General features: G+C 33.2%; 4 protein-coding genes across 5 annotated transcripts; 3 read left to right on the top strand and 1 right to left on the bottom strand.

Moving 5' to 3' along the window:
- Positions 1–832: 832 nt before the first annotated feature.
- Positions 833–5,272, top strand: LOC102628727 (derlin-1). The gene is made up of 7 exons (XM_006475285.4): positions 833–1,039; positions 2,146–2,281; positions 3,308–3,381; positions 3,567–3,660; positions 4,048–4,176; positions 4,309–4,469; positions 4,929–5,272. Exons 1-7 carry the CDS (start codon positions 1,023–1,025, stop codon positions 5,038–5,040), a joined length of 723 nt encoding a protein of 240 aa, XP_006475348.1. The 5' UTR covers positions 833–1,022; the 3' UTR covers positions 5,041–5,272.
- A 138-nt stretch (positions 5,273–5,410) lies between these two features.
- Positions 5,411–7,433, top strand: LOC102628423 (profilin-4). Of its 2 annotated transcripts, XM_052439109.1 has the most exons (4): positions 5,411–5,554; positions 5,736–5,924; positions 6,647–6,784; positions 7,065–7,433. In XM_052439109.1, the coding sequence occupies exons 2-4, from the start codon at positions 5,796–5,798 to the stop codon at positions 7,197–7,199; spliced, it is 402 nt and encodes a 133-aa protein (XP_052295069.1). In that variant the 5' UTR covers positions 5,411–5,554; positions 5,736–5,795; the 3' UTR covers positions 7,200–7,433. The 2 variants fall into 2 exon arrangements, with proteins under 2 accessions (XP_052295069.1, XP_006475347.1); XM_006475284.4 differs by lacking the exon at positions 5,411–5,554 and having other exon boundaries at positions 5,582–5,924.
- A 3,194-nt stretch (positions 7,434–10,627) lies between these two features.
- LOC102628130 (profilin) lies at positions 10,628–12,498 on the top strand. The gene is made up of 3 exons (XM_006475283.4): positions 10,628–10,916; positions 11,681–11,818; positions 12,075–12,498. Exons 1-3 carry the CDS (start codon positions 10,794–10,796, stop codon positions 12,207–12,209), a joined length of 396 nt encoding a protein of 131 aa, XP_006475346.1. The 5' UTR covers positions 10,628–10,793; the 3' UTR covers positions 12,210–12,498.
- Positions 12,499–12,722: 224 nt separating this feature from the next.
- LOC102627838 (glucan endo-1,3-beta-glucosidase 13) lies at positions 12,723–16,926 on the bottom strand. Its single transcript, XM_006475282.4, has 4 exons — positions 16,436–16,926; positions 13,457–14,734; positions 13,135–13,165; positions 12,723–13,030 (listed from the first exon to the last, which is right to left on the bottom strand). Exons 1-4 carry the CDS (start codon positions 16,488–16,490, stop codon positions 12,889–12,891), a joined length of 1,506 nt encoding a protein of 501 aa, XP_006475345.1. The 5' UTR covers positions 16,491–16,926; the 3' UTR covers positions 12,723–12,888.
- Positions 16,927–24,267: the final 7,341 nt, after the last annotated feature.

The following is a 24,267-nucleotide window of genomic DNA, read 5'->3' as shown; positions in this document are numbered from 1 at the left end:
TAATTAAGGGAGTACTGAAATTAACCCCTATAAAACTCTTATGGAGGTTCGAACCCTTGCACTCAATATTGTAAATGAAAAGCTTCTCCCATTGGACCAAAGGCCATTGGTAGCTCCATCTATTCATTGATTAATCTTTTATTGAGAAATATCTCATTAAATTTCTTTGTTTGATTTCATGTAACTTGTTCCATAACTTAACTTAGGTACTAGTTTTTTTTAATTTTCTTGTTTTGTGTGTCAATATGTTTAACTCTTTTATATCGAGCAGAGTTTCAACTGAGTGATTTTTTATTTTTTTTTCCTAGTTGAGCACCCATTAGAATCTTATGAAAAACCCTCATTTATCTCCTCCCAAAAAAAAAAAAAAAAACTCTCTTTTACTCCTCCTATTTATTATCTGAATATAAGTATTAAAAAATAGCGTGTTCTATACTTCTTTATAAAATTTGCAGTGAAATTTTTAAGATAAAATTTAGGATGTTTATCACTAGTCTAAATCTCTAATCACAAATATCAAATAATATTTAAAAAAATTCGTAGAAATAAAATGGGAGATGATTATCAGTTAAAAATTCATTAATTGAGGCATCAGGCATGGTTGTAAAGATTAGGGGCCTCAAGAGAATAATAGGGGGGTGATGTAGCAGAATCTCACCCCCAAGCTAAGTGCTGTGAACAATGCTCAGGTCGGGTGCACTTGACGTTTTAAAGCCCAAGAAAATCATGCCGGACCGAGCCGGCGACCCAATACTTCATTAACACGCACTCTGGCCACACGTCTCACATGCGTTAAAAGACGAACCTTCTGGGTCGCACTCGCGAGTTGTTTGTTTCGTAATGAAGTTATCGACAACGGGTCTTCGAGTTAAAATAAAATTGACGAAGCAATAACAGGCTCTAAAGACCAGAAGTTTTTAAATTTTCCGCTGCTTATTGTCTCTTCGGAGCATACTATCAACAAGGGGAAAACGAAGATCTAAAGCTGCGCGTTTCGCTTGAATTAGCCATCTGAGTCCGCAATGTCTTCACCTGCTGAGTATGTTTTTAATCTGTTGTATTATTTTTATTCAGTGCCGTGGCTAGAAACTTGGTTTATGGATTTTGACGCTGTGATTTGTTTAGTTGAGGGATTTGAAGAATTAGAGTCCTTAAACTTGTATTATGTAGTTAATGATTGGTTTTTTTTTAATCCGAGACTTGGAACTCATGTTTAGTTAATGTTATTGAGTTTCTTGATCTCACAAACTCAAAAAGTTGATTGAGGATATTTTTAGGATTAATCCACGGCTTCACTGGAATGGAATCACTAGCTGTGAAGTACATATAGGTAGGTAGTTTGGGAAACGTTAGCCGCCATTTAAAATTTGGTGTTTATCAAATACTTTCGCCATCTGTCTTTCAAATTTAAGCAGAGACATAAGCATGTTGTGAGATGTAGCAAGGTATTGATCGCGCACCAAATTTTAGTGTTTCCTGAATCATAATTTGTTCCATTCTTAAAAGTCAGCTTCACTTTGCAATCTTTCTTTTGATCTTAGCAACTGTGGATTGGCACAGAGTTAATCCCTTTACTTAGAAAGAAAAAATGCTGAATGATAGGAAAACCCCACTTAAGTGCATATTATTGATTACAGACACATTAGTATAGTATTAGGTAATTTCACACCGAGCAGAATGCATACAACGGGGTCCCATTTATGTATATTTTTTCAGTATCTAAACCAACCATCAAGGCTGTACTATGTCTACGTTCTCACAGCAAATTTTGCGGGGTGACAAGGCTGTGTGGCTGTATATCGCAATGAGTTAGCAGTGGCTTTGTGTTATTTAAATTATTATGAAAAATTGTTTATCATTATGTTTACTAGAAAAGATAATACGTTCTGATGTAGAATGTTCAAAATTATGGCTGAATTGATCTTATGATGTTTTTTAACCATACAATTTGACGCCTTACCAGCCGGACGGTAGAACGGTAGATAGCTTTGGTGGCAATACAAATATTTTTGGCTGCTTGGTCCCAGTCTTTGCTTTCTTCTCTGGTTTTCTCTTTTATTTATTTATTATTTAATATAAAAAATGAAAATAATTTCTGTAACATAATGCTGATCATTGAAAGCCTCATCCTCCTTCCTATTTCAGATACTATCACTCTCTTCCACCCATATGCAAGGCTTATGGGACCTTGTGTGTTGCGGTCGCTACAGTTTGTTCGTTAGGATTATTGGATCTTTCTATTCTTGCATTAGAATACAAGCTCGTGTTTTCAAAATTTCAGGTATGGGTTCAGCTTGTGTGATTACAAGAAAATGACTCCAGATTATGTGCTGATGACTGTAGAAAAATGCTGCATTCGTTCCTAAATATTTATTTGACATTTTTTCAACTGAATATGCTTTTCCTTCTCAAATGGTGACATTAACTTATTTGGCTTTAATGTCATGGAAAGCCAATATATATGCGTATAAATATGCTGCCAATAAGTAGAATGCTTGATTGTGCTTGGTATTCTTTTGTACAAATTTAACAGATGTTAACTGTTGCAAAACTTTTTAAAGATCTTCTTTCCTTCACATGTGATGCTACAGCATTTGTGTGCAGGATACGTAGGTTGAAATTAACATGTGCCAATCTGACAGCTCTAACAAAATTTTAACCACTCCAAAATTGTTTTGAAGACACAGGTCTGTAGAACCCTTAATTCCTTTATAGAAGGCTGTTCTAATAACTTCTAAAAGTTTATATTTGGACTTTGAAACAGCACAATTGTGTTTGTTTTTCAATTTGTTAGTTAGTCCCAAACTTTATGGTTGGGTTAAAGATTTGGTTTCCTTGGTGTTATCGCAACTTCATAAGCTGATAGGTTGGTTATAAGTTGTGCTAGATAGAGTTTGTCAGAGATGAAAACCTTATGGATGGATGTTCGAAATTTTCAATTTGAATATTGTCTGATGCAAACAAGAAGTGCTTGCAACGGTGCTAGCAAGAAGACTGTAAATACCAAGCTGACCTCGTTTTCTGACTTTTCAAACAAGCTGAATGTATTCCATCTCAATCTCTCTCATTCACTTAACATATACAAACAATAATATATACATTCCTTTGTGAACCCCCATATACCTGTGAAATTATATATTTATGGGAAATTGATTTGGTTAATATTCCCTTTTTAAGTGTGGTAGAAATTCCTTATCCAAAAAAAAAAAAAAAAGGTGTCTTACAAAATCTCATTTTATTCTCGGATTCGTGGGTTTCATTTCCAAGTACTTAATTAAACTTTTTAGTAACTTGAATTGCATTGCAGGTATGGAGGTTGATAACAAATTTCTTTTTCCTTGGAACTTTTTCAATCAATTTTGGGATTCGCCTTTTGATGATGTAAGTATTACACCATGGAGACTTTCAATCTAAGGCATCATATGAGTTGATTTCATTTAATGACTCCCATTCTTGTTCAATGTTAAAACCATGTGGCCATTGCCAAAATGCTTGAAGGAGACAATTTTATTTTTAATAGTATCCTGGCAGTAACACTTGTGTAATAACTCTGTATGAATGTACAGAGCGAGATATGGAGTTAACCTGGAGAAGGGACCATTTGAAAGGCGTACAGCAGATTTTTTATGGATGATGATTTTTGGAGCCTTATCTCTGTTGGTGGGTGATAATGTCTTCATATTTATTTATTTGAACATTCAGATTTCTTTCAAGATGATTTGTTATGCTGTAGAAATGATTGATTAGGCTGGCAGAAATTGTCATTCATACTGTGTTAGAAACCTTGGAAAGGAAAAATCTCGTTACCTTTTCTGACCTTTCCTGCTGGATGCTGACAATTTTGAAATTTATAGGAGCACATTGTTAGACCAATGAAAACTTATGTTTAAAAATCAGCCCTAGTTTAGCCCCAAGTCCTATCACATATGGTCAGCTGCATCAGTGACGAGCAGCTCCCTTCTTTCAGAAATTTGAACATCTTTTATTGTTTTGCATTGCTAACATGATTTCATTTTGTTATGATTTTTTCTTCTGTGGATTCTATAGGTGTTGTCAGCCATCCCCATATTTCGATCTTATTTCCTAGGGATATCACTTGTTTTTATGCTTGTCTATGTCTGGAGTAGAGAATTCCCAAATTCTCAGATCAATATATATGGCCTCGTGACACTTAAGGTACACACAAATATTTATGGTGAATTTAACTAGACAGTTTCATGTTTTTGTTTCTTTGAGCTATCTTGGGCAGGGTCCTAAAATATCCGAAGCAATATATTTATGTAATTATTTTTTTCTTTCGGTTTATAGGCATTTTATCTACCATGGGCTATGCTTGCTTTGGACGTCATTTTTGGTTCACCCCTTGTACCAGACCTGCTGGGAATCATAGCAGGACATCTGTATTACTTTTTGACTGTCTTACATCCACTTGCAACTGGAAAGAACTTGTTGAAGACTCCAAAATGGGTGTATCCTTACTTTTATTGGTTCCTTAGGGTGAAAAATTATGCAGCCCCCAGTAATCCTCCAGGGCATTCTGCTGGATGTGTGAAACCTAATATTATTAGAGACATATTCCCCCTCTCAACGCAGGCGCGCGCACACACACACACACACACACACACACACACGTACACAAGACACATGTCCACACTGACTTGTCTGTTTCTTGCTCTTCTTTTCCACAGCTCTAGGAAATCATTCAGTCAAGAGTGGATTAGTTCACCACTGGCATTTGTTAGCCAGCAATCATGAAGATGAGAGAGTGAACCCTGTAGTTTTTTAACCTTCCGTTGGCCTCTTTTACCTTTTAAACACGGTTATTAACTGATTATCTGCTACTAGTAATTTGAAAAAGAAAAGATCATCTCTTTAGTTTTGTTTTTCATTTCATATATATTGCTGCAATGTTTCTTAACTTTCAATAGACAAAAACTGGTGGCGAGGTGGAGAATCGGAGCTCCAGCTATCAATCGTGCCCAGCCTGAAAGGACAACTGGTGTGGCTTTCAGAGGAAGATCATATCGTTTAAGCGATTGATTATAATATGGCAACGTTCTTGTAATTTTTCCAGGTGATGCACCTGACAAAGGCAGCAAAGCCTTCAACCCAGAAGAGCTGACAGTTCAAGAAGTTTCATTTTCACATTTTACAGATTGTTGGATACTATTGCTTCACCAAAAAATTGATTTGTAGAGGGGAAAAAAAAACTTTTAACATCAAGATTGTCGATGCAAATATTTTGTGTTAATCAAGAGTAATTTAGTGGTTATATGTGTGTGATAATCAATTTTTCAGCTGCATGGTAGTGATAATGATATTTTGTTTTTAAGATTTATTCAGGCTGATGTTAATAAATAGAAAATTGACAGTGGCCTAGTGAAATTTGGACAGAAAATGGATGAAAGAACAACAATGGTGGGGAAGATGGACACGTGCAGGGCGTAAGAAAAAAGAGAAAAGAAAATCGGTCCGAAATTAACGGGCGGGCTTGAATGGTGGAAGCGGAAACTGACGGCCACGAAAGCATGATGATGAATTGACGATGATCGAAGTAAGAATCACAGAAATCACACATTTTAAAGCTTAAGCTGCCCCGTCTCTCCTTAATTCTCGCGCTCTGTTTATTTATTAACCAAATTCAAGCTAGCAAATGCCATAAGCTACGTAGTCGTTAGCGTAACCAAAACAAAACTAATTACTCAAATCAAAATTTTTTTTTTTAAAAAAAAAAGAGCAAAAGAAACAAAGCAGCGATCAAGTGAAGAAAAAAAAGGAAAAAAGGAATAGAAAGAATGTCGTGGCAAACATACGTAGATGATCATTTGATGTGCGACATCGACGGGCAAGGCCAGCATCTCAGTGCTTCTGCGATCGTCGGTCACGACGGCAGCGTTTGGGCCCAAAGCGCTAATTTCCCCAAGGTCTCGTCCCTTTTCTCTGCTTTCATGGATCGCATTGTTAGTTGCGTTAATGTGGCATGATTGATTTATCATTTACGCATCTGATTGGGAATTTATTTCATTGGTTTTGGTGATTGATGAAAGCAGGATCGACGATGATCGCGTCCAATGTGATTGCAATCCTTTTTTTTTTTAAGATCAATTTACAAGTCAATTTCCACTTGGTTTGATTGCTTGGTTGGGATCAATTGTGGCTTCATTGTGTGAACAGAAAAAAAAAAAAAATTTAACTTATTTTTGTTTTACTTACATGATTCTGAAGATCTGTATGTTCGCACATTTGCAAAATCTGCGGAATCCCTTTCAACAGTTACTGATAAATGTAAATCATGGCTGTATTTCAGTTACCATTTGATGATTGATAATACCACGAATAGGGCTTAAATTTCTGTTTGAATTGTACTTCCTGGAACGTGGAACTCAAATAATATATGTTGCCCCCGAGACTGTGATTTGAGTTATATATGTTTTAATAGTATTATTAGTTCTAATAATAGTGCTCAAGTGCAACATGTTGTAGGCTACTCCTTTTTATTCGTCTGTATTCTGTAGTTTATAGTGTGGTCTGTACGAAATAGAAACTGCATGGTGGTATTTGATCTTCTGCATACGTGCTGGTCTTGTTGTTTTTCGGCTTTAAAGGATTTAAGACGTTTTCTGGTTCTCTTGCTGGGTGTTTCCAGTTCAAGCCTGAAGAGATTGCTGGTATTATGAAAGATTTCGACCAGCCTGGTCATCTTGCTCCCACCGGCTTGCACCTTGGAGGCACAAAATACATGGTAATTCAGGGAGAGGCTGGAGCTGTCATCCGTGGAAAGAAGGTGATCTATATACCCTATATGTATTCAGCCTTAACTTGGAATGGAATTTTTAGCATTGTCGAACCAGTAATCCATTTTTATTATCCCCTCATTTTCATAATCAATGTTTTCTTTATTTCCCAAAAAGAAGATTATGCATTTCTGAAGGTTTATCCGCAGCACGGCACTTTCTGTAAATGTTTTTTTTTCTTTTTTAAGAAAAATCATGCTCATAGTACGCCGGAATGACCTTATTGACAACATGCAACTTACTCAGTTGCCCATGTATTTGGAATGACAGGGATCCGGAGGAGTCACCATAAAGAAGACCGGTCAGGCTCTTGTTTTCGGTATCTATGAAGAACCTGTGACTCCTGGGCAGTGCAACATGATTGTTGAGAGGTTGGGTGATTACCTCATTGATCAGGGCCTGTAGACCTAGGTCTATCACGATCCTAGTATTTCTTTTTCAGGTTTACTTATTTTTTTCCTCTTTCATATTTCTTTGTGGATTCTGGTTCCAAGTTTGCCATCTTCTTCCACTAGAGCCTTGAATTGGCAGTGAAGATGAGGCAGACAATAACCACGTGAGAAACTAAATGGTTGTTTGGTGTTCGATCGTTTTGTTTCGACCTGAATTACATTTTATATATCTTGTTTTGATCTTTTATTCCTTCTATAGCTCGTTTCCTGGCTGCTGCCTGATTTATCTTTGTTCTTTGATGCTCAGATAAATTATGCCTTGTTGAGTTCAGTTTTGTGCGGCAATAACTAATTCTATTTATGCGGATCATTAGAGAGCTAGAGAACCCTACGTTTGAGAAATATCAGCTTTTACAATTTCTGAAAAATGCAAGAACACAAATTCACATCCCTTAAAATAATAATTAAAACTTAGGGAAAAATCATTATTTGAATGTCAGTCAAGCACTTAATTATTCATAATTTGGGACAATTTTGATATTTGACATAGGGCTCCAAACGTTTTGTGGCAAGTGGCATGGACCCAAAAAGAATTTTAAAAAGAAAGTGAAAAAAAGCATGTAGGTGACATCTGTAATTATGCGATGAGCAGAGAGAGATGGAGATTTGTGGACACACAGCATTTCAATTTGAGATTGGACCATGTTTTTATAAAGGAAAAGAATATCCGTCAAATCTCATATCTATCTTTTTTTAAAGGGTTTTAATTTACGCATTTGGGAAAAAAGAAGGCAATGACTGAAGATAAAGGTGATGTTTACCCATTTTGTTTTAATAAAAGAAAATGACAATGGAGTTACGAACGTTATCTTCACCGACCACTAAATAAAAATGACATTAATACCAATGAATATTTACTTATAACACCGTTTCATTCGGTTAAAAAAAAAAAACCGACGGAGGAAACAACAAATGATGATAACAGTTGGATCCCTCAATTATACCATTACATTTGAATTTTGAATACTATCTAACATAGGGATGTCAATGAGGAGGGGAGGAGTCGGGACCAATCTCTTCGTACTTATCCCTGATATTTTGCGTATGTCTCCGTTCCCGTCCCCTCCTCGTCCCCGTCAAAATTATTTGAGAGAATCTCTATCCCCTCTCCGAATAATAACAAGGAATCCCCAAGGGTCTCCGATCTCCGAATAACTAATACATTTTTTTTGTTTTTGATTTTGAGTTAATCATATTAAAATAAAAAATTCAAATAAAAATAAAGTTTGAAATATATCTTACATTAATATCTATTACAAAAGTCACATACATTAAATTAGTAAGTAATGCAGGATGTAAGACATACAAATTTCTTTTACAAACTATCGTGAATAAATTAATAGTAAAATACAAAATTGTTACAAATAAAATCGAATTTAGATTCAAAATTAACTTTTTCAATGGTGGCGTGGGCACTTTATAAATGTGGACTATTCCTTTTACAGCACAATAGTTAAGTCGAAGCAAATCAAGAGTAAATATTAAATTAGATTAGATTAAATTAGATATTAAAATTGTGATTCGCTATAGGCAATTATAACATCTAAAAATAAATAAATAATAGATTTAAGTTTAAAACATTTAATGAATATTAAAATAAAAATAAAATTTTTGGGCTAATAGAATTTACCCGATTTTTTTAATGTCCTAAATAAAAATTTAGAACTTTAATTAGTTAATTAGGCCTAAAAGTTTAATAATATAAATATTTTGATATTTTTTATTTTTACCAATATTTATAATTTTATAATTCAAATTTTATAATTTATTTACTAGTAATTTTAAAAAATAAAAATTAAATTAAAAATTAAAATGGAGAAATGGGTAGGGGATGGGGATTCCACCTCATCCTCATCTCCTCCCCGAATAAGAAATTGAGTAAAAAAATTTCCATGTCCCTTCTCCGAATAAGAAATTGGATTGGGTATGAAATTATCCTCATACCCTCCCTGAATGGGAAAAATCCCCGAGGGTATCTGTCCCCGTGGGGATTTTTGCCATCCCTAATCCAACACTAAATATTAATTTATCATCTCAATAACATTAGGGAGTCGATTATTCAAATTATCACTAAAAAATTCTTCAAACAAAATTATGTTTCTTATTTGAAGAAGTACATCAGTATTTCAAGATTCAAAAGATATTTAATTAAAAATTTTCAAATAAGAAATACTTCTCTTTAATTTTATAAAGTGTTTCCTCCCTCTTCAATTTTTATTTTTATCACTTTTTATTGGAGAGAGAGAGAAATGCTTTAATTAAAATTTATTTTTCTTTAAAAAAATAATTATTTGATTAAAATAATATTAATTTATTTATTTTTGAAGAGTCTTTTAGAGGATAATATATTCTTTTACTTTCCAATTTGTCATATAGATAAAATATTTAAAGATTAAAATTAATAGAGCCTTTTGGTGATATGCTTAACTTGTTACCTAATGACGAGCTATTTCCTTTTTTTTTTCCATAAAATGTAGAATAGTGATATATTCTTCTTAAATGTTTTAGTGGGGGTAGGAGTGGCAAAACGAATAATTGAATCGAATCCGAATCGAATCTTAAACGAATTGGGTCAAAATTCTGTGGATTCGGATTCGATTCGTTTATTAAACGAATATTCGGTTTGATTCGTTTAATAGAATTAATAAACGAATCGAATCGAATCAAATCTAAATTTTTTTATTATTGGTTTATTCTAATAATAAACGAATCCATAGCAAATCGAATTGAATATGAATTCGTTTACAAAAATTAAATAAATAATCCAAACCATAAAAATTTTAATCTCATTTATATATTGTCTTATTATTATTTATAATTACTAGATTAACTTTCAAATTTTAAATTTTTTTATAAATATTTAAGAATAAATAAGTAATTTAATTAAACGAATAGATTGTATTCGGTTCATTTATAACCATTTATTAAACGAATCCTAAACGAATAAACGAAGCAACATCTTCAAACTCGGATTCGATTCATTTAATTAACGAATCGAATCGAATTCACCTATTTATTAAACGAATCAATTTTTTCAAATCAAAATTCATTTTATTCGCTTCAAATCGAATCGAATAAACGAATTCTGACCCAAATTGGCACTCATGCAGGAGTGAATTTCTAATTTATACTCCGAGTTATACTATATATATTTTCAGTAGACTTCAAATTTTAATATAAGTATATAGTAATATCTATAAAAAAAAAAGAAAAAGAAAAAAAAGATTAAAGGGGTCTATTTAATATAGATGGGTAGACCAAGTGCTTACTTGAGAAAACATAAAAAATTTAGGGATTCATATATTATTACAATAAGAAAATAAAGAAAGGGAATATATTAAATATATTAATTAATTATTAAAATAATTGTGTAGCAGATCTCGTTGTTTCAACGCTATATCTCCGTGTCCAGTGTCTCCTTTTGTCTAGCTCTTCACAAAATCTCTTCTCGACAAAAATTAAGTCTTAAACACACTCATTTGTAAAAAGGCTTCAGGAAAAAAAAAAATTCACAGAGAAATCAGAGGAATCATCAAAGCAGAAAAAGATGTCGTGGCAAGCTTACGTCGATGATCATCTGTTGTGTGAAATTGAGGGTAACCATCTCTCAGCTGCCGCTATCATCGGCCACGACGGCAGCGTTTGGGCCCAGAGTGAAAACTTCCCTCAGGTTTTTTTTAGTAAATATTTTTTTAATTTTTTGACTTCTTTCATTTCTAAATCTATTTGAAAAGATGGATTCTTTGATGGGTTTGGTTTTATTTTATCTTATTTTTGTTTGTGATTGGTGATAGTTGATCTGTTTTTTCTTGGTTACTTTGCTCCAGTAGGGTTTTCTGAGATATGATCTGCTTGGATTATTATTGATTTATTAGCTGTACTAGGGTTAGTAAAGTTGATTTAAGATTTGGGTTCTTGCATGATTTGATTTGTAACATTTTTTCCTTGAGATCAACTTGGAATGATTTTTTTTGTTGAATCTATTAGCATGGTTCTTGTATGATGGCAGTGAAGTGAGTACTGCATCTTTGTTTATGTATGAATTGGCGGCTAGCTTGATTTGTGCTTAAAATGGTGCTGCGGATAGATTTGATCGTGGATAATGAATATGGAATGCAAAAACATTATGCATGGCCTAAAAAGTAAATTAATGGATCTGTCAATAATGATGGTATATATTGATATTGCACATAAGAGAAATGAGAATCTAGAGAGAACTTTTTTTAATTTTGAAACTATTGAGGGCAAAGCCCTTTCATCTTTTAGATTTATAAAAGCGATGCATGGTCATTGAATTTCTGCTTTTTCCTTGGATATCTTATTTTAAAATTTTTATAACTTCATTTTTGTCAGTAGACGGGCATATACACATTGTTGGAATGTTGATTCTTTTTATATCAGATACTTATTGCTTTTGCGTTTATATTGTTTTAGTTAAAACCTGAGGAAATAACTGGTATCATGAATGACTTTAATGAACCTGGAACACTAGCACCAACTGGACTGTATCTTGGTGGCACAAAATATATGGTGATCCAGGGTGAGCCAGGTGCTGTCATCCGAGGGAAGAAGGTGGGAACTAATATCTGATCTTGTTTAGACTTTGTTCATTATGCTACTAAAAGCATGTTTGTGCATTTCCTATGATTTACGAAACTTTCATGAATTAGCACGTTTAAGCTGCCTTCATGTTCAAAGCTTCATCATAAGAAGCAATCATCCGGGGAACATTTCCTCCCTTCGTCTCTCGTTTTTTTCTGAATTTTGCAGTTCTTAATTGAAACATTAAGCAGTTGCCTCATCCATTTGGCATCACTTTTAATTTCAGGGCCCTGGTGGTGTTACCATCAAGAAGACCAGTGCGGCCTTAATCATTGGAATCTATGATGAGCCGATGACCCCTGGGCAGTGCAACATGATTGTTGAAAGGCTTGGTGATTATCTCATTGATCAGGGTCTTTAGGTGGTTTGCATGTCCGCTAATTTGTTTCATTTCTTGGCTTCCCTAAAAAGCTCGCACTGTTGAACTTCGGTGTAATAATATTACAGTATTCAAAGTTATGGGAACTGTGTGTGGAAAGGAAAGGTTTGGTGCATGTGGAAGTTCTTGATATCAGCTATTTGTAGTATTGTTATGGTTGTCGAGGTACTTTACCAATCACTATTACAGTGGATCCTAATGGATGTGTCAATTTGAGTTGTAAAACTTGTGAGATTCTTGTTTCTCAATGTATTTTGCGTTGGTTGTTGAATTTATTTTTCCCTTGGGAAGGTTCTAAAGGATGCTCAATTTTTGGTAAAAGATTATTTGACTTGCATCAAAGCTTGATACGGTGGCCTGGATGGATATCATCGCAAACAAAATTAATTACAAATTGGTATTACTAAATAAACCTGGTGGTGTTATCATAAACACAAAAATCATAACTCTTTTGGTTTCTCGGACTCGTAAACGAGAACGGCAAACGCTGGAAGATATGTGCAAAACATATATAATCTGATTTCAACTACGAAAATAGAGTAGTCTTTACCATCAATATCATACAAAACTTGGAGGCCGAATTGCTGCACATCAGTTACATACATCCGTTGGGATATATTTTTCAAGAATAATATTTCAGAAGAGTACTTTCTCCCCCATTTCACAGGTTCTTCAGTGTCAAAAGCGTTGGAAGCAAAGTCATTAAAAGGAAACTTGGCACCCAAGCAATGGCTTCATTTCGTGTTGAAGACGAAGGAGTTGATGAGATTGCTGTTGTATTGGTTGCTGCAGTTTTGTTTGCACTGCATGATTAATGAAAAAACAAGAGTTACATGTAGAATATGGATATTGGGAGATGAGAAAAATCAATACATAAAATTAGAGATGTTGGGTGTATTGTACTTACCCAGCGGTCATGTACACACAATTATCATAGCCTGCAAAAATAGATACAAATTAGTTGCATGAAAGGCTTCAAAACAGAGTTTAAGCAACAAATACCAGAACTTCTGACACTAAAGTAAAACTCATGAGGTTGGATAAGCTGTTCATTGCCACAAGCAAAATATAATAACATAAGGTTGGACACAATGGAGCAATTAATTTTGTGGTCTGCTTACTATCACACAATAGATTTGAATATATCCATCAAAAAAGAAGCTAGCCAAACTCAAGATAAAGGAAAGAAATACCAACTAAATGAAAAGGCTGGATGCTAATTTACATACTTGGATTTTTGTCAACTTTGACCCCATTTCCGCCAAAACTGCAAGCTATGTCAGTAGCTCCATTCTGCTGGTAATAACTGTTAATTGCAAACGATGCATGAGAGAGTAGAGTGTCTGGTTCATAACAAGGCTGGCTAGGCTGAATAGCAGAACAGTCCACATTCCCAGGACCGCATGCCCAATCTAAGGCATTCTGCAAATCGGCTTCAGAAGCCTTGGTGGAAGCTATGCACCATGTTGTAGTTGTTCCATTCAGGCTAGTGACATTTGAATCTGTCATATCAACAACACCCTTTCCACTGAAATCGAGGTTATAGACACTTGTCTGATCTGGATAAAACAATCCCCAATTCCTCTCTGACTCCAGCCCGGGTTTCCGGTTCTCGTTAAATAATGAGAAAATATACACATCTAGCTCTTCTCCTCGCTTTGCAGGGGTACCAGAGTCATTGATGACGTGTCGGATCAGATTAGTATTATAAATCTGGGCGTTATCAGGGGTTGCAGCCTTCTCTTTTGGTGAACCTTTCGAGGGCCAGCCTGTCTCAGTTACCATAATCTTGATTGTTCTGAAATTTAGTGCCATGAGTGCGAAGTAAATCGAATCAATCTGGGCATCAAACATGTTTGTGTAAAGTAAACCAGTGTTTGGATCTATAACTTCCGAGGATGACTGAAAGAGAGCATAGTCCAGAGACACATTGTTGGGAGAATCTCTATATGCATAGTACGGATATATATCTATCATAAAAGGTGACTGGTTATCAGCAAGGAACTCCAACAAGGGTTTCAGAAAATGTGCATGGCTGCTATTAAAGGCCCCTGCAGATGGCGGGAACGATCGAGACAGAACCCCAAGGGAATGGGTACTAGAGACCTTAATCCTTTTATGCAGGCCAGCTTTCTTTAATGCCGTAAAGACATTTTGCATTGCGGGTACAACTAGTGAAGAGGAATTATCGGTGCTTTCGGTGACTTCAGCACCAACAGTTATATATGTGATTTTTGCAGCTGGGTAGTAAGGAAGGATGCTGTTTTTCAGCCAGCTATCTGCATTGGATTGGAACTGTGCAAATGGCAACAAATCTGAATTTGGAATTCCGATCATGAGTTCAACTCCAGTATTTGCAAATGCCTTGAGGACCTGGATGTTAGAATCATAGATCCTCAGATATTTGATGTTATGTTGTTTAACCAACTGTGCAACTTTATCCGGCGTTGGGAGGTCATCAGCATTTCTTCCATAGCAGACACCAATAGTACTTCCTTTGCACAAACCTACGACAAATATGAAAAGATTTAGAATCTCTCAGTTAAGGAGCTGATGCATTTAAACAGCACAAGACATACTAAGAGAGTGGATAGAGCACAGCACAAGTCCTCGTGCATGCAGCTAAAAGTAATGATTTGAACTTTTAATCATAACACGGACACAACCTTCTCCCGCATTTCCCATAAACTATTACAAGTTCATATGTAAAGTAACTAAAATGTTAACTTGTACAAACAAAACTGACATTTTTAAATGTAACATTTTAAAGAGATTGCTTCAGAAAGATTTTCAATATAAATAATCTTATGCATTGGTTTTGTCTACATAAATAATTGGCAGAGATGGTTTTCCTTTTTCCTAATCACATGAGAACCCTGTTAAATAACCTTTTCCATCAACTATTTTAGAGCTCAATGAAAAAATCCAGAGATAGAATCTGTGCCAGACAACACATACACTCTTTAAAAACTTGACGGCAATGTTTGCACAATGTACAGCTCTCAGAGTTTCATAAAAGTAACTGGGGTCAATAGCAATCAAATTTAACAATTCTTCTTCAATATGCATTAATCTTAGCTATTTCACCAATTTGGTAAAATGAACAAACACATTTATATAAACTAGAGGACAATGTTTCCAAAATGCACCATTGTCAGACTTTCATAAAATTAATTGCTAGCTAGGGTCAGAGAGCCATCAAATTTTACAATTCCTGTTCAAGAAAGGCAGAATTTTAAAAATTTTCGATTTCATGAATAAATACTTCTCTCGATGGCCAAAACAACTCAAATAATAGACAGTACCTCCAATAGACTACTAAACCGATTTTTCCTTTTTAAAAAAAAAAAAATGGAGGCAAAGTAAAGGCATTCTACAAACATGGCCTATCCAACAAAATCACAATGGCTCCACAAGTTCCATCATTCACCCACTACCTTTTACAGATATGGAAGGACTCATACACATAAATGTGAAGTTCGTGACATTGTTATTAAATAAAACAGATGTATCAAACAAAATCACAATGGGTCCACAACCTTTAATGTTGCAATCTAGCTGTCCAGTTAATTGAAAGCCTACCCACCCATTGTAAAGTTATAAATCCAAGTATACTACTAGTTAGAAAGCGGTAAACAATTCAATGAATGCAATTCCACGATGGCAATATTTCTTTCCATTTTCTACCCTTTTTGCAGAAAAATACTAGTAGCATTACCGGCAAGTTGAAGATTTAAAAAACTAAAAATGGAATAGATAACCAGCAGCAGTCCACCACAATCACAAAAAAATTATATACATAACAGAGAAGTACCAACCGCTATTAGTTTTATGTTTCATCGTCAAAATAGCTTAAACAACAGTAGAAGGTAAGTAGGAAAATGAAAACAAGAAAATATGGAAGAACCAATTTGCAAATAGTGAAATGTAAACACATAGTCCAAGCACAACAAACGAAAAGGACGAATGTAAAAAATGAGCAAAGATATTTGAAGCTGACTTAGCAGGTTACAAGAGTCATTATATTTTTGCTTTTGGAAAAAAAATAAAAAACAAAATCCCCAAATGCACCTTCCCCAAAGGTAACAAAGATCTGACAAGACAGAGAAGCTGAAAACCAAAACACCATTGAAGACACCTCAAAGAAAGAAAGAATAAATAAAAAAAAAAATCACAGAACTACAGAAGCAACAAAAAAGAAGACATACCCAGAAGCGCAAGCAACAGTGAAATGGCAAAAAAGAGCTCGAATCCTCTCGCCATTGCTAAAAAAACTGAACTTTCTCTCCCCTCCCACTCTCTCTCTCTCAAGTAAGCCCACTTACTGTACGGTGACTGCTGTTGTGTGCGTTGTCTTAAACTTTACTCTTGTTTTTATTGAACTCCGTTAAGCTTAATTTGTAACGTTACACTCTGCTCTGCTCACACAGACAGTAACGTCTCTCTTTCGACACCTTTTTAAATTAAATTGTTTCGAGGGGCTCGGGATAGAGTGAGAGAGCTTGCCCAATAGATAGCTACTTAGCTAGCTTTGGCTTGGGCGTACGGTTCTGTCTAGTGTCAGAGTGGACAGAGTGGAGTGAGTGAGAGACTGAGACCGGATTTCAGAACGGTTTAATTAAATCTAGCTAAGAGAAGCGTCTCGATTCCGCTGAACTTATTTAGCAATAGCATGTCTGTTCTCCCTGTCCTGGTCTCCACTATTTAGCGATCTACTGTGTTGCCGAATCATCAAAATATCTATTTTTTTTTTCCTCCTTCTAATGCTCCCTATTTGTCAGTCAACGAGAACAAGTTTTCCTACTTCGGTATATTATCTAAAAGTTAAAGCAAAAATTTAACCTTTTAATGCAAAATTACAATCCGGGTTTCGAGAAAATTAGACTGTTAATAATAGAACTAAATATATGACGGCCATTAATATGCTTTACTAATATTATTGTTTCAATTGATATAAAATAATAGATAGTGTAAGAATGTAAGATATTTTATTTGTCATTTACTGGTAAGTAATGTTAAAATTACATTCTTATAAAAAAGAAGAAGAAGAAGAAGAAAAAGTTAAAATTACATTAAAATGGGAGATAAGAATCAGCTCACACTTAATAATTGATGTCGCGGTGATATGGTAAAATCATTTTATGAGCCCAATCGACCAACAAATCAGTCCAAGGAGGCTCTTTGATTCCCTTCTATTTTATTTCTATCGCGTTCTTTCCTTTTCTTTTTTTTTTCCTTTTTTTTTTAATTTTTGAATGGAGTCTAGTACCTAGTACTCAAGGCGTGAGCACTATTTAGTTTAGTTCGATTCAAGTTCAAAACTAAATCAGGTAATTTTTTGAACTAAATACAAACTAAATTTTCAGTTCACTTTAATTTTATAACTTAGTTTTGGTCTGATTTGATTTAGTTTAGTTTGATTTAATTCGAACAATTTTATCTTGTATATTAAATAAAAATGACATAATAGTAATATACTATTATTACAACAACAATCTTGAATCCACAAACAATAAACTATATAATAAAATCCAACAATAGTGAATCAGCATAATAATTAATATTGATAACCACATAAATTTTGCCGTTGTTGTTCTTGGAAAAAGAATTTATTACGCTTAAAATATTGCTATCTTTTGTTTGGCATTTAAAAATTTAAAAGTTGCTTAAATATAATTTTCAATAACTAAATTTATTATTGAAACCTTTAATTTTTAGAAAAAGGACATCTATACCCCCAAAATCTAAGAAAATGGTCATAAAGACCCCCAAGTTTTTAATAAGGGACACCAAGTCCCATTTTTTAACCATTATGTCCTTTGACTCTATAAATCCCCAAAAAAATAACCCCAAAATTTTATAATAATTGGACATATGACATTAAAATAAATGTAATAATATATACATTTCAAAATAATTTTACTACTTAAAATAATTTTATTTGTTCAGTCTATTAGACTTATTTTATTATATTAAAGTATTTTTTAATAATAGATAGAAACATAATATTAAAATAAATAAATAAAAATAAAAATTACTTTAAATACTATGTAAAACTTAATTTTAATATTATTAATATGAAGATTTTTTTAATTGTAAAATCTATTTAACCTAAAGATTTATTTAAAATCTTTATAATATTACAAATATATTATTAAAATAAATATAATAATTTAAAATTTTAATATTATTTAAAATATCAAAAACAATTTAATATTATTAGTTTACTAAATAGATTATATTACTTATATTAAATTTATGTTAATTAAAAATCTTTAAAATTAATTTTTTAATTAATAGGTTAAAAAAAAATTCTGGTGTCCCTTTTTTTAAAATTTAAGGTCCTTGTAACTAATTCTCCAAATAGGTATACATATCCTTTTTTTTTGCTAACCGGGCTGAAAAGGAGCCCAGCCCGACCAACAAGAGCTAGATTTCCCCACATTGGATAATTGGGCGAGCAAGTGACAAGCAACTCACATCTTATGAACCTAATTTACGTGAGATATAAATGAGCATGGCATTGGCAAGTAATGTTCCATTTGAGCAAAAAAGTCCAAATTCGAATGTTCCTATTAGACATGTAACATATTGTACATAAATCTATTATTCTTAGGCAATTCTAACTAAAGATAGGCCGTGTATCATTGTGGACAAAAAACTTTAGGCAATGGCAAAGTCAGATATTCAATATAGAAGCGGTTAAGTTCAAATAATTATATAATTTAAAATTTTTTAAAATAAATAATAAGTATTAAAATCTTAAATTAACTTCATTGAAATAATATAATTCAATAATTGTAATCAATTAGTTTTTTATAATTGTACTTAGTTAGCTATATACTTATGCCAAAATACAATTTGATTTAGTAAGTTTTCGGCTAAGCCTGGATGTGTGTGTGTGTGTGTGTATCAAAGTTGAAATAAAAGTTTAAGTAATTCGTAAAATAACAAACAATAGGAAGCCTCATTTTTTGGAAAAAAAAAGAAAAAAAGAAAAAGAAAAATCTTTAGCAACGAACGGAACCCATGCACTGGCAATGACAATGTGACATGTGCTCCGTATGCAGTAGGGGTGTTCAAGATCTAATTTAATCAAATCAAACCAATTGATTCAATCCAAACCAATCTAATTTTTGTCGGATTGATCTTTTGACTGGATTGAATTGGGTTGCAAAATGGGAAATCTAATGTTGTTAGATTAGTTTATGGATTTATGTGTTTAAATCCAATATAAATCAATCCAAACAATTAATTTTTATTTTGTTTATTTTTAAAAAAAAGTTACATGTCACTTTCGTATTTAACTTGCTAAAAGAAATATAGCCTAATTTCGTATAACTATAAATTTACAAATAATAATAATAATACTACTACATAGTACAAACTGTAAGTCTCAACCAATGTCAATAATGTTTCAATCACGTGATAATAAAAATATGTATCATGAAATATTAAAGGAGTTGAATTTTTGTTTTTAGTTGTCAGTAATTTGAACTTTGAGAGCAATTGATGATTTTTATTTGTAATTTTTTTATCCTATTGGATTAATCGAATTGATCGTTCAAATTAAATTGGATTTTAATTTTTACTACTTTGGATTATATTATATTTCAATTAATGATTAGATCAGATGTGATCTAAAATAGAATATCCAATAAATGATGGATTGGACTTAGGTTTGACAAAATTCAATAAATCTAAACCATTAAACACCCCTAATATGCATGGGGGGTTACGTGCACGATTTGCAAGCAAGAGTGGAAGATTTGGTCAGCGTTATCAATTGATCAAACCTTAGTCAAGCTAGTTAGAATTCTGTTAGTTGGGGACCTTAGTCACGTTCCAAATTATTCTGCTATTGTTGTTCTATTTCTTAACTTAGTGTATGTAAAGTTCAAAGGCTATGATGTGCTAGTAATATATATATTATTTTTTATATATTCTTTAACTTAATTTTAGGTTAAGTTATTTTTATTATGTTAATTTTACTTTCATTTTTATATTTTGTTATTTTAGGTGTATTTTGGGAATAAAGAAGAATTAAATCAGAATATTTAAGTAAGGAGAACTTAAAGAAGAAATTAATTGGAAATTTAAGAAAAGTATTGGGAGTTAAAATGGAAGAAAATTGAAGCATCCAAGGTTTAATTGAATTTCACGTGAAGATGAGGAGACTTAGCATTGGAAATAAGTTAATTAATAAGGCAAATCATACGAAGAATGAATTAAAAGAAGAAAACATTCTTGTGATGGGCTTTGACCAAATCTTTATTAGCTTATTAATTGAACAAGTCACGTGCATGCATGAAAGAATAAGGCGGCTTGCCTTTTGTTTTTAATTCTTTCCCTATAAGGATTTGAAGGACACAATTGAAGCAATATAAAAGGGCCAAGCGGAAGCAACGGAGGACCGAATGAAGAGAGGAGGGCAGGGCAGCCGCGAATATTAGAGAGAAAAACCGAGAGCAAGAAAAAAAAAAAAAAAAGAGAAGCCGCGGCTGCAAATTTGGAGAAGTCGATTGTAGAGATTGGAGGGAGACAACTTTTTGTGTTTACTCTTTCTCTTTTTTTTTTTTATTATTTTGTTTGAATGTTCTCAATTAAATTTATGGATTCTCTTTATATTTCTATGAATTAATTTATTTTATTGGGGCTATGATGTAGCCTAATTATGAAAATTTAATTTCATAAACCTGTGTTATTTTTAGTTTATTATTTTATGGTTGAGTGTCTATTATTGTGTTTAATTCTTTTAAATATCTGACCAATATTTGAATGATTTGAGGGTGCATAATGAGACCGAGAGGAGATTTGTGTATTTTTATAAATGCCATGAATTGAACGAAAAACATAGATGTACCAACGTGATTCATTCAGTTTTTCTAAGAATTTGCATAGAACTTAAAGAATCTTTGCATATTTAAATTCACATAGAGATATAGTGGGTTAATATATGAGGATATTTTTTATATTATTCGAGAGAAAATATTGAATAGATTAGAGAAATTCACTGTCAACATGAGTAATAAATTTTAATAGCATAGATAGATGATTAAATTGTATTGGTTATGGTAAAATCGGATGTCATAGTGTCTTAATCTCTTAGTGATTTCTATTACTGCCTGCATCTTTATTTAATTTTTAACTTTTTTATTTTATTTTTATTTTAATCTAAATTCGCTTATTCGATTGTTCAAATAAATTAGGGCTATAATAATTTCGATAACTAATAGAATATACAATTTCTGTGGAACGATGTTCTACTCTTCATTATATTACTTGTGCCGACTAGTACACTTACTAATTTACGCATCAGGCTATATAAATTTAATGGGGAACTACTGGAAGGGTAATGAGAAGAAAATCCATTCTTTCTTTACTACTTCTATCTCAGTTTAACTTCTTGCTAAAAATTCTACACACCACAACGAGCCGTTGTTTCGGCAGTAGCCTGATAATGTCCAGAGCGACTGGAGAAGCACCATACATAGAATTTACTCTGAATTGAATGTGGATGGCTAATCACGAATTACTCTAGTGAGAGTGGAACTTCTTTTAAATGAATTTGCTACCAAAAATCAGCCTGACAATTGTTTAGATTGGAGATCTTCGTGTTCTTCATGAATGGTTGGGTGTATGAAAAGGATAAAATTTCTAGAAAAGTTAAAGTGGAGATTAAATGAGGTCTATTGACAAATAAAGATTGCTTAAAATTTTAGTGCAGTTAATTGAGAAGTGGGGGTAAGTAAGATAAAATAAATCTAGTTATTTATTTTTTTGTATATACAGTAAAACATTTCTATCGTGATACTTTATATAAGAACAATATCTATGTAATCATAAAAAATTTTAGTTCAATCTAAACTAGTTATAAATAAGAATAAACTTCACATTGTAATAAATTATAATTTTTCTAGATCCATCAATTAGACTTCACATAGTAATAGTTATTTGTACATTGTTAAAAATATATGCTATATAGTTTAAAATATAATAAATATTTTTCAAAAGTTGTTTGAGATAATAATTTATTATTTAGAGTTATTACCAAATTATTACGTAATATTTATCAAACTTACATTAAGAGAAAAACATTAAGGCGAATGCAAATATTTAGACTTTTTAAAGATGACTTAATTTGCATATTTGCAATACTGCATATGTAGAGATGGCCAATGGGCTGGGCTGGTAAAATAAGGCCCATGTGTGCTCGTGCTCGTGCCGTGCTATGCCCGCTATGTACCGTGTCGTGCCGTGCCGTGCCATGCCATGCCTAATTTTTTTTGCTTAGTCCTGGCCCGACACACGTGCCGTGCCTAAGAAAAAAAGCCCAATAAGATGTTTTTTTTTTTAAATTTTAAGGAGTGCATGTTAAGCTGTTGGCATACTTTTTTCAAGTTTATATATTTTTTTAGGTTTGTGCCTTAATCAAATTTAATATAATCGAAAATTCAAAACTCAAGTCCATATTCAATAATAATAAACTAATAATAGTAAGAGAATATAATATTAATTACTAAGTTTGACCTTATAATTTTAGAATTTTTTTAATACTTAACAACAATAATAATAATAAATTTTTCTTAAGGATTAACTTAATTGTTAACTTGAACTTATATAGAGTCATAAATTATAGTTCACAATAATATTAATGCATATTTATAAAATCATAAATTTATAATTTTATTCATTAAAATCATGATGTCAATTATTTATTTATAGTATTTTTTAAACTAAGAATTAAATGAATTTAAAAAATTCAATTTCAAGTTATTTGTAAAATCATAGAATTTTAAATTTACTTTCATTAAAAAATAAAACGTGTTTATTGCAAACTTTTTTATTGTGTTCTGCTTAGCCTATCTCTAATCGTACCATGCATTTAAGGCCCGCGTGGCTAAAATTCTAAGCCGGGCCCAACCCACGTGCGTGCCATGCCGTGCCGCGTGCTCCACTGAAACGTGCTCATGTCGCGCTGTGCTGTACGGACACGTGCTGTGCCATGTGCTATCCGGCCCATTGGCCATCTCTATGTATATGTACCAATTCCTAAAATAGTGTCTTTTTTTTTTATCAATATTTATACAATGGATTCGACATGCTCCATAACTTAATTATTAGTATAGACCATACTTTACCTCTCACTTGTAAGAATAATTAGATCAAACTTTACCTCTCACATGCAGTAAGAATTAGGGGTGGGCAAAAATAGTTGATTAATCAAAAACCGAACCGAACCGATCGGTTCGGTTCGGTTTTTTTGCGGTTTTTTTACACCCAAAAAACCGAATTAGTAATATAGAGAAAATAGTAAAACCAGTCGGTTCGGTTTTCGGTTTTAAAAAAAAAACCGAAAAACCGAACCGAGTATCAAATAAACCGAATAATATAATCCCTAAACCTGAAGTGAATAAATTGATCTTCACTTCAGTCACTGAACTCGTGACCTTCAGCCCCTGAACTCATCGCTGCTGTTGCTCGTGCTCGTCGCTGCTGCTGCCGCTGCTCGTGCTTGTCGCTGCTGCTACCGCTGCTCGTGCTCGTCGCTGCTGCTGCTGCTGCTCGTGCTCGTCGTTGTTGCTGCCGCTGCCGCTGCTCGCTGCTGCTGCTGCAGCCTGCCGCTGCTCGCTGCTGCTGCTGCAGCCTGCCGCTGCTTGCTGCTCTCGCTGCTGCTGCTGCAGCCTGTCGCTGCTGCTGGTCGCCGCTGCTGCTCATCGCCGAGTGATCTCCACAAAGCTACAACTTGTGAGTTTGCTATTACTTGGATTTTAATGGTTTCACATGATGATGTGCTCATGCCGAGAGTAAAAACAGTAAAACTTGAAACAGAGTTTAACGTTGTTGGACTTGTGAGTGTTTGCTGTTGGGGTAGATTTAGATGAGCCGAGTTGGTTAGCTTCATAGCTTTTCAATAATTTGCTTTGATTATTGTGTAATATATGATAATTTTGTGACGATGGTGGTTTATATATGTGATTAAAAGCTAAACTAGTGGATTTGTAAGCATGCACTCGGCAAAGCATTTGAGCAGGTATTT

This window comes from Citrus sinensis, chromosome 1, assembly GCF_022201045.2.
Source record: "Citrus sinensis cultivar Valencia sweet orange chromosome 1, DVS_A1.0, whole genome shotgun sequence".
Classification (NCBI taxonomy): domain Eukaryota; kingdom Viridiplantae; phylum Streptophyta; class Magnoliopsida; order Sapindales; family Rutaceae; genus Citrus; species Citrus sinensis.
The sequence above is the reverse complement of the archived record's forward strand: the minus strand, read 5'-3'. Positions and strand labels throughout refer to the sequence as shown.